General features: G+C 36.3%; 2 protein-coding genes across 2 annotated transcripts; one reads left to right on the forward strand and one right to left on the reverse strand.

The window, feature by feature from the left end:
- The first annotated feature begins 820 nt into the window (after positions 1-820).
- LOC306867747 (axonemal dynein light chain domain-containing protein 1-like) lies at positions 821-11,539 on the forward strand. The gene is made up of 25 exons (XM_079413598.1): positions 821-1,044; positions 3,330-3,502; positions 3,573-3,676; positions 3,757-3,835; positions 3,919-4,007; positions 4,102-4,158; positions 4,743-4,851; positions 5,234-5,355; positions 5,438-5,578; positions 5,661-5,765; positions 6,382-6,502; positions 6,598-6,699; positions 6,782-6,948; positions 7,024-7,093; positions 7,184-7,418; positions 7,506-7,722; positions 7,947-8,040; positions 8,447-8,634; positions 8,722-8,812; positions 8,903-9,004; positions 9,089-9,190; positions 9,292-9,405; positions 9,484-9,575; positions 10,399-10,529; positions 10,837-11,539. The coding sequence occupies exons 1-25, from the start codon at positions 963-965 to the stop codon at positions 10,953-10,955; spliced, it is 3,006 nt and encodes a 1,001-aa protein (XP_079269724.1). The 5' UTR covers positions 821-962; the 3' UTR covers positions 10,956-11,539.
- LOC306867267 (podocin-like) lies at positions 11,533-14,411 on the reverse strand (the record flags this gene model as incomplete). Its single annotated transcript, XM_079412868.1, has 8 exons — positions 11,533-11,799; positions 11,884-11,962; positions 12,042-12,097; positions 12,172-12,375; positions 13,016-13,098; positions 13,754-13,826; positions 13,935-14,038; positions 14,117-14,411. 8 exons carry the CDS (start codon positions 14,409-14,411, stop codon positions 11,533-11,535), a joined length of 1,161 nt encoding a protein of 386 aa, XP_079268994.1.
- Between the last annotated feature and the right edge of the window lie 927 nt (positions 14,412-15,338).

Below are 15,338 nucleotides of genomic sequence, written 5' to 3' on the forward strand. Positions count from 1 at the left end.
ATTTTAATAATAAAAATTTAAATTAGAAACCATAATATGCTTATACGTTTTGTATAGAAAGAAAAAAAAATTGTATTATTTATACAGTATTTATTAATATTTTGAATTATTATTATTATTATATAAGTGTAGCTTTTATATTTTAAATTTTCATATTTAAGTTTTTTAAGTAGTTTCGTTATGCACTGTTGTCATTTTTATCAATTTTTGGGGTTTTCTATTTTTATATAGCTTTATTTTTATTTCAGTTTGATCTTTAGAAGTTTTAGTACTTCAGCTTATTTTTTATTTATTTGAACAAAATAATAATAACTTTTAATACTAGCCAATTGCTTATCAGATAACTAGCCAAAATTGATATAGGCCTACTTTATTATTATTATTATTATTATCTGATATATTAGTATAGCTTTTATTTTTAGAATTTCAGTTTTCGTTTTAATTTAAGTTTAACTTTTAGTAATTTTGTTATGTGCTGTTATCATTTTTATTACTTTTTATTTTTCTGTATAGCTTTCTTTTTATTTCAGTTTTTAGTAGGCTATTTTTGGTAGGGTACTTCAACCTCAACTTTTTATTATATTAATCATTTTAGTTTTTCATTACTCCAAGCTGTAGGCCTACACCTTAAACACTCTCATTTATTTGGTTGCCATAGCATCATTGAAGCACTAAATTTTTAATAAGACAACTTATGCATATTTAAAAAGGATTAATTTTCCAACGGGAAACAACGTATGCTAGCGACAGAAGAAATCTAATAATTAAAGGATTGTGTTCATGTGTGATTCTGTAACTGTGCGACGCATCCATGGCAACGGACTTTTCTGACAGTAGCCAAACTTGATGCGTTATCTGGAGCGCTATAGCATGGAGAACGGCAGAAAGTTGAATGTGTTAGCGTCTTTCCGCGGTTCTTCTCATGTAGACCGTGTCCAGCAGCGAGTTTAGTCGGTGTGAGTATGTCGGTGTCCGTCCCTCCGGAGGGAATGAGACCCGAGAGCCGCAGGACGAGGAGGAGATCCAGCACTGCTGTCTCTAACAGTGAGTCCTCCATCATCTAACAACAACACTCACTGTTTTCTTTCTTCATCTCAAGCTGTTAAAGTTACATCAACTTTCTTCTTCAACTTTGTTGTTAATATTTATTTATTAGGGGACAAGGCACCTGTTGTTATTGTTCTTATTCTTCTTCCGCCGCAAGTCAATAGCAGCCCATAGAACCGATTGCGGGAAAGTTGTAAAATTTGACACACTGATAGATGATACTGTCAATACTAACCACACCAAATTTGGAGTCTCTAACTCAAACTCTCTAGCGCCACCACTTGTCCAAAAATTCAATTTTGAAATGTTAATAACTTTTGAACCGTTAGCCACGAGTCGAATGAAGTCCAAAATAAAAAAAAATTGTAAGGTTTAGTTTTTTCGCTATCTTCAATTGTTCGTAAAACTTACTTTGTCGAACTCGTCCTAGACGATTCGTCCGATTCTCACCAAAATTGGCTCAGATCATCTACAGACCATGCTGGCAACAAGTTATGGCATTCAAGTCGATTCGTCCAAGCGTCCAAACTCCTAATTCGTTGCCGAGTCCATCGATACCAAACTTGCCAGGTTTAGCCATATGGTTTGTGCTACGTTGCATTTTAGCGCTTAAAAAACATTTGCCAATATCTTAGAAACCGTTACTCCGATCGACACGAAACCACCGTGGGAAGATCTGAAACATAGCGTCCCGGGTCATATACTAATGTCCAGTTGCCAAAATTTTGATAGTTAAGTGGCATAAAAATGCAAAGTCAACATTCAGTCATTTTTTATCTACTTACACACAAATAGGTCTGTAACTCCAAAACAAAATTAGATATTTTCACCTATACAATTTGGTGGGATTATCACATATAACAATTTGGTGGGATTTTGCCTCTTGGTGGCGCTATAATTGAACAAAACATGAAATTGCCATGGACTTTAATGGAGTTTTATGATATAAAATGCTATATTTTACGAATGCATTGGTGTACTATTCCAAAACTTTATATGTACCATGGAGACCACGACCTGAAAGTACTCAAAATGTTTTGAGACAGTGCCACCTTGTGGTCATAATTTATAATGAAATGTCAAATAAAGGCTTATAGCTTTCTGTGAATTTTGCCTATTGTAAATGAGACTGGTATTAATAGATCCCTTGATTCATGCTGAGAACAGTGATATCAACATTGCCGTAGTCAGCCAAACTTCCTCTCTGCCCTTTTGATTTTCTTTAAAAACCTACTTTTTCTAACTCCTCCTAGACTGTTGGTCCGATTTTCACCAAAATCAAATCATATCATTTTCAGACCATGCTGACAAAAAGTTGTGGATTTCATGTTGATAGACAAAACTGTTTTCACATACCACAACAACAAATTTGAGGCATGATACCAAAATGACACTTGAGGCCGTATTTCTGCAATGTGCCATTGTCAACTCACACATCGATTTGATGATGGTGCCACCTGTTGTTCAAAAGTGAAAAGTCATTCAATCATATTACTAGTCGTTTTAAATGATTTTTCAGCCATTTGGACTACAATAATCTTAAAATGGCTTCAATTACTGATTTCTGCAGTTGGTCTGATGCTATGCTTAGCTCCTCGTTTTGCCGCTGATGTGCTTATATTTCCATTTATTTCCTTTGTTAATCTGAAGTTTTTAAAACTACATCAACTTTATTGTTAACTAATATTTATTTATTTGTTCCATTTCAACATCTATTTTTGTTATTATTAGTAATGTTTATCACCTTTTCTATTATTAATAGCCTACTCTGATTCAGTTTTACGTTAATTGTAACATTTATGCCACATCACAAACTTTTTCTATTTTATTATTTTTCATGCTAAAAATCACCACCTTTGTTTTTATTCGTCTTTTCTTTCTTTCTTTCAAATCGCCAACTTTAATATTTGTTATTCTTAATAGCATTCATTTATTTATTTACAAAGTTTACTACTATTTGTTATTCTTAATATTTATCTATACATTACAAATCCTTTCTTCTATTATTCTTGTTTATTTATGTCTAATCACCAACTTTGTTCTTAATTCATCTTAATATTAGTTTATTTATTATTCCACTGTTATTATTCCATTTATTATTCATTCAATACCACTGAATATTTATTAAAAATGATTAATGCCACATCACAAACTTTTCTGTTTTAATTTATTTATTACCATCTTTTTTTATATTCTATATTATATTTTAAATATATAAAATATATTTCATATTTAATGTACAGTATCTGTCTTATCTGTACTTATGTGATTCATCTGTCTAGTGGTGGCAGAGCTTCCTCAGGTGAGAGAGAGGACACCTGTTAAAGATAGAAGCAGTCTGCGAGTGCGTGATGATTTAATTCCAGACGAGCTCCTCGCAACTTTAACGTCCACCACCTGTCCTCAAGACAGACTCGGACCCCTCAGATTAACCAAAACTCCTAAGGACTTCAAGGTTTGTGCTACCTTTACTTTTTCAAATTGCTTCTAGTAAGTACATCATCTCGTTTTACCTCTTCTACCAGGTTTGTTTAATACATCGCACTGATGCAGTGTGGCACCATCCAGCTAGACGCAAGAAATACCAATACTTTCTCAACCAACCGACCTCTCTGACTGGAGCTGGAAGGTTGGAATGAATCCTTATACATTCATATACAATACACTGAGACATTTTCTAGCTCACGGTGTTTGTTTGAATCTGAGCAGAGACATATCTTTCCTCTGCGATGCTCGATTGCCTCTCCCACCAATGGCTGAACGAAGCTCCGCTCAGGGAGATCAAAACGCAAGTGATAGGAGAATAACTTGAATTTGGTGTCTTCATATCTTTTTGTATGTTGAAACTTTGTGTTGTTGTTTTTTGGGTAGAAGGACACAAGCTCACTGGAAACATTAATCCCGGAAGAATATCACATCATAAAAAACAAAGGCCTCAAGGGACTGCAGTGCTATGATGAGTAAGTCAGTCTGCTTTGGTCGGTAAGAACATCTGTCTTGTTGTTCTACAGCTAAACAAGTACATTGCTTTATTTGTTTTTATTTCTTTTATAGCAAATTCACAGTTCTCCTAGAAGATGACAAACAGAAGCTAAGAGTCTTTCCATCAATGTGAGTTCTAGTCTGCAATATATAATCTATCCATCTATCTATCTGTCTATCCATCTGTCTGTCTATCTATCTATCTATCTATCTATCTATCTATCTATCTATCTATCTATCTATCTATCTATCTATCTATCTGTCTGTCTGTCTATCTTATCTATCTTATCTATCTATCTATCTATCTATCTATCTATCTATCTATCTATCTATCTATCTATATCTAGTTCTTTGTAAAAATTTTTTTTATTAATATTAATATTATAAATATTTTTAAACAACCACAAAGAAGCCAAATGTTTATTCATTTCAAATCATTAATAATATTAGCATAAATATTTATATACAAAATATATTATTTATCAATTCATTAAATAATATTTATAAATATTATATTCTAAATATTTTGAATATATTTTATTTATAAACATTTTCCACTTAGAAGCCATATGTATGTCTAATTGATTTATTCAAATATTATTAATATTTATAATAGTTTATAGTTTCTAAACAACCACTTTCTTTCTTTTTCATTTCTTTAAAATGATTGATTTTAATAGTAATATTTATAATATTGTCTGAACAACCACTAGGAAACCGAGCGGCCGTCTTGAGGTGATACAGTTAATGAAAGTGATGGACAAAATGCTGGAAAAAGCAGGTGTCAATCATGAGTTTCAAGAGATAACCGAATTCTCACAGGTTAGTTCAATTGTTTTTTTACAATCAGTCAATCAATCAAGTATCATTCAGACTCTCGTAGGCTGGTATATTTACACTAATGATTTTTACAATTATGACTAAATATAATGTTTTACAATGATAATTTACAAAAATAAAATAAACTGTAGTCACCAAAATGCCACTATTAAACTCTTGCAGGTTAGTTTTTAAGGGTTTTTGAGTGTTTAAAAAATGTAATAGAATTACATAAACAAGTAAATAAATACCGTAAATTAAAATTAGGTATCATTTAGATTTTATGTTGGTACATTAACAATAATGATTTATACAATTATGACTAAACATAATGATTTACAACGATACAAAAGTGTATCTTTATAGAACATTTATCATGTTTCAGATTGAAAATTTACTGGAGCTGGTTCAAATCGAGCAGAACATCTACAACATAGTATTCCACGAGCTAATCCGCCAGGTCAGCGTCGAATGTGCCGAGAGAGGACAACTCCTCGCCAAGATCAGGTCTGCATCACAGTTTTACCTCTGTTTTTTTCCTCTGGGTTTTCATTAGAGAGTGACCTCACTTCCTCTTCCACTTGTCCAGGGAGAGGTACGTGGCTCTACTTGACCGTATCCCATGGCAGGTGAAGGGTCTGCACACAGAAACTTTAGCGCAGAAGGCTCTAGACCGCCGGCTCACTGAAGAAATCATTCACTTCAAAAGCTCCATTGCAAAGCTTAATTTGTAAGCGGGATACAACTTCTAAATGGTCAACTGAGTGTGATTTCTGTTAGTTTTAACCTTGTGTATATTTGACCTGTAAAAGGGAACTGAGTGCTATGAAAGACCATGATGAGAATGTGTCCAAAGAGGCAGAGGAAGCCAAAGAGGAGCTCGCTAAAGCCCTGAAGGAGTCGCAACGCAATGCAAAGTGCGTGAAATAATACTTAAGCATATAGGGCCAGATTTACTAAACAGGGTAAATTAGAACGAGAGCACAATTTCAAAACAGCGCCGATGGGAAATTTCTGCAGGTGATTTACTGACAATGTGCAAACTAAAGAACACAGACGCAACATCTCATTTACATATTGACCAACGCAATATACTAAACTCAGCATAAATTAGCATAGTTGCAAATAAAGCAGAGCTGCGGGTGATCTACTTACGACACAGTTGCAAAATAGTTTAAGACATGCTTTTTTGAGGCATTAAATAATGGCGCAAATACCAGTAATTTGACAAGCGCAAACGTTAGTAAATCTCGTTGCGTGATTAATTTTAATACTCTCCTCCCATAAATTTTGCATCTGAAAGAGAAACTCCTACAAATTAATATTCAGTAAGTTCAGGCGCAAAAACAACCGTCCACGCCTTTTCAGCGCTAATTCTTCACTGTGCGTCTTTAGTAACTCCTGACAGTATTAAAGATGGTGTGCACAGGCACAAGCTGTCAGTAAATCTGGCCCCTAGTGTTTAATATAGACTCACACTGATTCATTGTAACTTTATATCATTCTGGTTGAAATAAAGTGACTTTTCTGCAGTATTGTCGCAGAGTACCATGAGCTTTATGAGCTGCAGCGAAGGAGACTTGAAGGACAGATGTCTCAGCTATATGAAGAAAGGGACCTCTGGAAAAATGCCACCTATAGTCTTGCAGTCAAGGTGACTGTGTCTTTCTGCTTGACAATTCACTTTTGACTTTTAGTTCGAAAGAATTTATAATATTTGAGTCTAAATTTCTCACCTATTTCTTTCAGATAATAAAGATAAATAAACTTCATCTGGTCAGACGGTTACACATTAGTGTGCAGACCTGGGCCAAGACTGCAGATCATTTCACTGTTTTCCTAACAGAAAAGGTACTTAAAGTACCTAATATCTCATTCTGTCAAGACTTTGACATATAGAGTTATGTTATATCCATATTATTTTTATTCACAGGACTTTGAGGATGTTTCTCACATCATGGAATTGACTGACCAGTGGAAAGATAAACTAAACAACTTCATGGAGAACCTCAGAGAGGCTGAAAGCAAACAGCGCAATATCATTGAATCTGTCCGTGCTAACATTGTCAAGTGGCACAAGTTTTATGAAGACAAATCAAGGTCAGTAAAGGAAATACATTTTTCTTTGTATTTTTGTTATTTCTTTATTAATTTTGCTCCGTTATGGTTAATAAGGAACCCTAATATGAACGTTGACAAGTCTTCAGAAGATGAGCTGTCCCAAGACCTGAAGCAATGGTCAAAGGTTAGCAATCATTTTTTTATTTCTTACTCAATTATATTTCTACTTTCCACTTTAAATGTAAAAATTATAGCTATCTCTGTCAACCTATAGGTGTTGACACAGCAGTGTGAGCGATATGGAGGAGAGGACCTAGTGTCTGGTCAGGAAACACTTGAAATGCTAACAAACCTACAAGAGTCCTGGATTGAGGTTTGTCTCCAGCTCTTTAGGAGACACCCTGGTCCAGATGGAGGGCCACCTAAAGGCCAGGAGGCCATGAGGGAGCTGGCAAAGACCATTACAGAGCTCCAGAACCAACTGGGAATCCGTATTAGTGGAGAAAGTGGTGAGAACCAAGCTCTTTAGTTCCTCATATAGTCTTGTTTGGTTTCTCCAATGGATAATAATGTCTGCTCTTGGTTTATTTTTGCAGGGATCCATGCAACGCTAATGTTGCTTATTGAAAATATGGAGTTCTGGTCAAGAAAATTAAAGTCCTTGAGTGGACTTCCAGAGGAGCAGTCTTTGGGTGATTGGCTCAAGTTAGAGGAAACTCTTGGCAACTTAATGAATCTGTCTAAGGAGGCTCTCCAACTAGTGAACAGCACACAGTCAGAACGGGACAGGGCTAAAAAGAAACCCCACACCAAGTAAGACAGATGCAAGGATCAAACATTATATCTATCTTGCAAAACCTAGTGAGATATCTTGTCTACTGCCAACATTAATGGCTGACTTTTAAGGTAGCATCCTAAACTAAATGGACCCTCAGAAACACGGGCAGAAACTTGCGACAAAAGACACAAAACAAATAGGACTTGATTCATGTTTTTGGTTAAACCATGTACAATTTCCCTGTTTGTATCTGTGACAGGATGGAAATGGATGATGTCTTAAAGGCAATGAAGGAATTCCGGTTCTCTCAAGAAAACTTTTTCAACTGTGAAAATATGAGGCTTCATGAGGAGGTACACCCCAGGACTGAATAACGTTTCTTGCATGCCCCAAGTCAGGGATGTCCATTCCTGTTCCTGGAGGTCACCCTCCTACAGAGTTTAGATCCAACACACCTGGAGTAGACAAGACACGATTATCATCTCTCATGGCTTAGGGCAGGACAGCTGCATTTACCAAATGCATTGTAAGCCTAAGTAGATTGTAGAAACCATTAGTACCAGTGGTCTCTATGATGTACTTATGCTTATGATTCTTTTGGGAAATGCAGCCCAGGACATTTTGACGTTTTCGGATTACCTGGTTCAGGGATGTTTAACCACAATTCGACTTAAACTCTGCAGGAAGGTGGATTTCCTGGACCAGGATTGGATGCCCAAGGTCCAAGCCATGAATGATGATCTCATCATGTGTTATCAGGTAACTTCTGTTCACACCAAGTTGATTCGGTGGATGGTGGACCTTCTGCTACTGATGCTGCCAGTCCAAGAACCGAATCTTCCAACACCTGAATTGAACGCCACTGTGGACGTTTCTGTTGAGAAGCTGGAGGAGGATGCCAGGAACCTCTCTGGGAAACTTGACTACTTCTCCAAGTACATCACATGGTAATCTCATTAAATTCAATGCATCAAGAGGATATACCTGAGCAGCCTATAGTCAAGCATAAATTCTTTACAAAAATTGCCCTTCAGCTCTTGTCAGGCTATTGTGGAGGAGGCAATCCGGAAGAGCTCAACTCAGGATGACACAGAGAATGAGCTCTACCAACTTGCTAAACTTCAGGTGCTTTACAATCCCTCTGATCTTTTCAACCAAGGTTTACTCTTTTAAATTGACTTCTCGCCTGTAATGCCATGGATTGTGTTTGTTCAGAAAGAGTGTGGCGAGTGGGTGGAGGCCTGTCGAATACTACTGTCAGATGTGAAGGGAAGCCCTGTGGACCTGCAGCTGTCTGGAAAAACTGTGCCACAGCCTGTGAGCGACATCAGCATGGGCTCTCTGGTAGAATATAGATATGCTAGTACAGAATGTGAGTAACTTTCTTGTATATCTTCTTAGCTTGAGCAACAACCAGAGGAAACTACCAAAGAAGATGAAGAGGAACCCTTGACCATAAAAGACGCAACTGGGCCTTATTCTTTTCAAAGTGCTGATGAATATGTAACTAACACTTTTTTCCATAAAAGCTATTAGCTTGCTAGCCATATAGCTAGTTTGGTTACATGGATTAACACCAAATAAATAAACCAAATCCTTCTCAGGGGGAAGAAAAGGCCAGCAGACATGACAAAGATGGCTCAGTCATGAAGCTAGTAGGTTATGATGGCAATATCACTGAGAAGAACTTAGGAGAGGACACCGTCCAACTTACAGGGGTGAGTTGGCCGAAACCATCTCCATCAGCTTCCCATCTACAGAGTGTAAAGCATAAACCTTTTCTTTTTATTTTCCAGACTGAAGAACTTGTGGTATCCCCTCACACTGAAAATGCCAAGGAAGCCTTCAATGCATTAGAAACAGTGAGAACTCTTCAGCAAGAGCTTCTGTAAGTATTAGAAGTAAAACTTCTTCTTAAAGGATTAGTTCACTTCCAGAATAAAAAAATCCTGATAATTTACTCACCCCCCATGTCATCCAAGATGTTGATGTCTTTCTTTCTTCAGTCGTAAAGAAATTAAGGTTTTTGAGGAAAACATTCCAGGATTTTTTCTCCATATGGAATTCACAAGGGACCAACAGGTTGAAGGTCTTGAAAGGGCTCTACACAACCTAGCCAAAGAATAAGGGTCTTATCTAGTGAAACAAATCTGTAATTTTCTGAAAAAACGAAACAAAAACAAATTTATATACTTTTTAACCACAAATGCTCGTCTTGCACTAGCTCTGCGAAGGTTACACCCCACGCGGGACGTAGGCAGATGTAGAACTCCATCTGATTTTCTCCTGAAACTTCAAAATCGTCTGATATCTTTCCAACATGATTAGGTAGTCATGGACACGCATCACAGAGTTAGTGCAACACAAACATTTGTGGTAAAAAAGTATATAGTTTTTAATTTTTTAGAAAATGACCAATCATTTCACTAGAAAATACCTTTATTCCTCGGCTGGGATCACGTAGAACCCTTTGAAGCTGCAATGAAACTGCAATTTGGACCTTCAACCCATTGGTCCCTGTTGAAGTCCACTATATGGAGAAAAATCCTGGAATGGTTTCCTCAAAAACCTCAATTTCTTTTCGACTGAAGATAGAAACACATGAACATCTTGGATGACATGGGGATGAGTAAATTATCAGGAATTTCTTTTTATTCTGGAAGTAAACTAATCAGATCTCTAGTGGTCTCTACATAAGCTGTGTTGTCCAGGGATGTAGAGACGCGAGCTATCAGCGCGGAGGTTCGAGCTCTAAAGGCAGAGGAAGACCTACAGGCAGCTCTGGACAAGATACAAGATCTGGAGAGGCAGCTGCAGGCTCGGCCCAGTGTGGAGACCAAGTGTAAGTGTATCAGAGGCTGACATTGCACTTCAGATACAGAACAAGATTAATTTTTTTTCAAAATTTTGCAGGCAATAAGGTCCATTGTCTGTTGTGTATTGTCAATAGTGAATGACAATACTTATATGAAGCAGTAAAGTAGTGAATGACTTGTATGAAGCACCACTCATACAAGTCACTTTCAAACCCAGCAGTTTTCAACTTGGCAAATTCAACTTGAACCTGTTGTGAAATCTATTTTTCTTTTCATGTAAATACAGTATGAACAGACCTGTTTCTAATCTCTGATTATATTTACTTTTTACAGTGAGTAAGAAGAATGTAGCACCCGCACACAAGGCCCCCAGCACCCCTTCTGAAGCTAAAACGAGAAGTCAGAAACCCGAAGCCAGCCCGAAACTGTCCAGAGGCACCAAAAAACGCTAAATAGGAATAAGCACCATACTGGAGCTCATGTGGGGCAAAATAATAAAGTATAGACACATATTTGAAGTGTACTTGTATTGCACATACCATAAAATTAATATTCATTTTAAGATTTGCTAAAGATTACATTTAAAGCTGCAGTCCGTAACTTTTTTCACAATTTACAACATTTACATAATAAGCGCATTTCCATTTTCCAAATAGTGTTTTTGGCTTCTTCTGAATCACTACGCTACACCTATAAGTTTTTATATTCCGACTATTTTAGACTGGTTCGGGTAGGTACCGCTATGGAGTAGTAGCCCAGTACCTGCGTGATTCATCATAGACATAAACAGAGAGAAATAGCTCCGGCTACAATGTTCTGCAAGACACACACAGGTCTGTTTTTTAAAGACTAGAGCACCAAAAGTTACAGACTGCAGCTTTAACAGTGTAAATAATTAGTGTTTTTAAAGATTAAGTTAAAGTGAGAGTTAGATGGTGTAAAGGTAAATATTGTATCGGTAAATTGTCTATGTAAATTTAGTCATATGAAACTATTCTTCCTAAGTAAACATTGATAGCCATGCTGTCTTTAAATCATGGGCGAGTCTTTGTTTGCATCATCTGAGCCATCATCTGCGGTCAGACCTTGATTGGCAGGTTTGGTCAAACTGGTGAGGTCAATGGATTGAGTCAGGACATCAGAAGGTATGTTAAGGACCACAGCGGGCTGCTCAGAGCGCAGATTGTTGAGGAGCTGCAGGAGTCGAAGGTGCATGACCAGTGGAGAACCAGAGAGAGACTCTACAGAGGCCTTCAAAGCCTCACAAGCCGCCTTTTCTCCCTCTGCAGAGATCACCTGTGCAAAGCATAGTGGTTAAAAAGCTGGATTGGAAACTGAAAGGTTGTGGCTTCAAATCCCATTTTGTACAGACGGCCTTACTTTGACTTGTGCCTGACGTCTCGCTTCGGCCTCCACAGCGAAGTTGTGTTGCAGCTCAGGTGGAAGACTGATTTCTTCTCTGCAACAGTGGACATACAGTATGTTATGAGTCCCGTAATATGACTACTTTTGGAGTCTAATCTGTTCCATGTACTTACATTTCTGCTCTTTCCACTTTGATACCCCACCTGCAGGTTACTGAATCTAAACTGACCTGCCCAACAAATGAAAACTTAGTAGATGTCTTGTTTCAAGCCCTCGTCAGGTGTCATATCTGTTGATTTCTACCTGAATCTCCTGGGCCATCCGTTTGCGGTCCAGCAAAATGTCAGTGAAGGCATGATGGGCCAGTATCTCTCTAACAGAGACCTGGGTCAAAGCCTGCAGCACATCTGGGACGCCGGCGAGGGAGGAATAACACACAGACACATTCTCGATACAATAGTAACACACCGCGCTCACTTCTGTACACACCAGATCTTTGGTCACCACCTGAGGATACAATGACATTCAATTATATGGCTTGTTGGAGAAGTTTTTTAGACTTGAAATTTTCTCAGCAGTTGATAAAATGGGTAAAAAAAAAAACTTTTTTACTTTTATTGAAAGATCCAAGCCATGTCTAGAGACCTAAGGGTGGATGTTTTGATTGGGCTAGTCTTCGACCAGTTGCCACCCTTATGTTTACATACGTGTCAAGTGTGTAAGTGAGATGGTGTTTGTTGCAGTCAGCTTTTTAGAATGCACTTCATTAAATGACTCAAAGGTCATCTCAGAAAATACAATGCTGCCTACACAGACCTTAGTCAGTAGTAATTTAATTTTTACAGGAATAAAAGGGAGGCTGTGAGCAATAGAAGGACAGTGCTTTCGATTGCAATATGTCGATTGTTTAGCAGACATCTTTCTGAAAAAAAACTTTCAGTAGACAAAAACTCAATAAAACTGTTTGTGAGATGTGAAAATACATGATCTTGGACCTTCATACAGTGCGTTCCATTGTAAAGACTTAGATCGTCCCTTACATACTCATTTTCATCCACATTAAATTCAGTATGGCGTCTAAACTGATTAAGGTCTACGTGCAGAAAATATGGAGGCTTTTTTGTTACTTTGAAAGCAAAGAAATTACCGTGTGAAGAGGGATCTTGAGTATTTTAAGACGAATGTCGACTATATGGCACACATCCAAAAATGGGAGATAAAACATCAGCCCTGCAGCAAAATTAAACACGTATGTATTAAAGTCCACAAACATAAATTATTAAAATGTTCAAATGATTTCTTAATATTAAAGTGCCCCTATTATGCCTTTTCGAATATTATATTTCATGCAGTGTTTCATGTAGCAATATGTGAACAAACTTTCTGCAAAGTTTTGAAGCCGAAAGTGCACGATATATAAAGTTATTGTCTATCAGAAAGAATTCGAATCTTATTGTGTTACGGCTCTACGTCACAAAGTATTCAAATTATTCGTTTAGGAATCATTTAGAAATGAGGTCAAATTAAAGCTGTTTTTTTGAGAAAACTAAAGTGTGTTTTGACCTTGGATGCATGTAAACCTGTTTTAGGAGACTCATAAAACAATATACACAACCTTAAAAATGGCATAATAGGGGCACTTTAACATACTAAAATAACATTAAATGCATTAATACATTAATTAAAAATGATATTAGCTTAAAAATTTAATGTAACATTAAGAGTTATAAATGAATGTTAAAATATAAACAAAAATCAAATAGTAAAAATATATTTAAAATGTATTTAATAATCAATTATTATGAAAAATGTTATATTCTTCACATAAAATAATAACTAGAACCTTGCTAACTGTAAAAGTGTTAATATGTCAATTAAAATGTACCAGGGCCCCTTGGTCTCTTCTGCAGTAAATGCCCCAATCGAAATTTCACGGCTCTCTCGTGTTCTCTCACAATCTGCAAATAAACAATTTTATACATAATAAATTAAAGTTACGGGACCTGAGCACAGTCACCAAATACATATTAGTTTTTAATATTTAATCCCATAACTTGAAAGCATACCTTCACACAGAACCATATGGAAATAGGAAAGAAGAAGATCACCACAGACAGGACCAAAATGATGAGAAGCAACTCACAAACTCCAAGGTATCTCTTCTTCAAGGCTTTAGAGAAAATTTAAGACTGAAGAATATACTATAGGTTCTCCATCATTACTGAGATGTTTTCTTCTCCACACTTACCTTCTCCAGGCCCTTCAGTCTCCAATAATCCCAATAACTCCTCTCGATCTTCTTTTATTTGTTCCCTCACACTGTCTACATTTACAACAGTACTGCTGGAGATGATTTGAGCCTCTTTGTTTTCTCTTTTTTCTTCTTCTTCTGTCACTTCTGGTTTTTCTTTTCTTTTGTGGGGCTCTTGGAGCTTCACGGATTTGGGGGCTTTGGCTTTCCTCTCTTTAGCAGAAGGCGATGGCTCTCGCTTTACCCGTCCAGATCTCGAAGAATGCTGAGATGTTTCTGTTCTTTTCTCCATCACGGCCTCGCTCATAAGAAGCATCTGTTGTGAGGGTTCATCTGGTGTCTGGTCTGCTCCTGTGGACTTCTGTGCGTCTGAACAGGGAGTATCTCTGTAGGCCTCTGCAGGTTCATATGATGATAGGGGAGTGTTTGCACTCTTCTAATGAATTTTTCACAGTGGTAACATCCTACACAGAGGTGCTGAATGGAAAATAATGTGTTACAAAAAATCTAATTGGCATGTTCTCTGAAAGTCCTCTATATGTTCATTTATAATAATGATTTGAATTTGAATCTATCTTATATATTTTTATTTTATTTGTTTTAGTAAATAGGGTATATAATAAATATAATTAAATAACAAAATTTTTAGAAAATGTTTATTTAGGTAATTCTGGGAAAAAATGTCATGTTTGTAACAAAGTTGTTTAACATTCACCTTTGCCTAGTGTTGAAAATGGCAAATTATATCATTTAATAAAAAAGCAAAGCTTTTGAAAATGCTTTGTGAAACACCATTTATATACAGTGTTATTAAGTTTAGTAATAGGAAAGATCAAGATTATTAGTTCATGTTATGTTTTCTGTTTTAAGACCTTTGTTTAATGCCAAGGCCTTGCTTATTATCTTGACAGACAGACAGACAGACATACAGACAGATAGATAGATAGATAGATAGATAGATAGATAGATAGATAGATAGACAGACAGACAGACAGACAGACAGACAGACAGACAGACAGACAGACAGATAGATAGATAGATAGATAGATAGATAGATAGATAGATAGATTTAGAATTAAAATTGTGATAAAAATATGAAACAAGAAAAAAAAGAAACTATATATAATTAACATGTATACAAAACAAAACTTTCCTAAATATACTTATAAATCTGGCAAAATATATCAGTTTTTGTTGATATGTCTGACATTATTTATTT

The sequence above is a fragment of the Barbus barbus genome (assembly GCF_936440315.1).
Source record: "Barbus barbus genome assembly, chromosome: 49".
NCBI classification, from domain to species: Eukaryota; Metazoa; Chordata; class Actinopteri; order Cypriniformes; family Cyprinidae; genus Barbus; species Barbus barbus.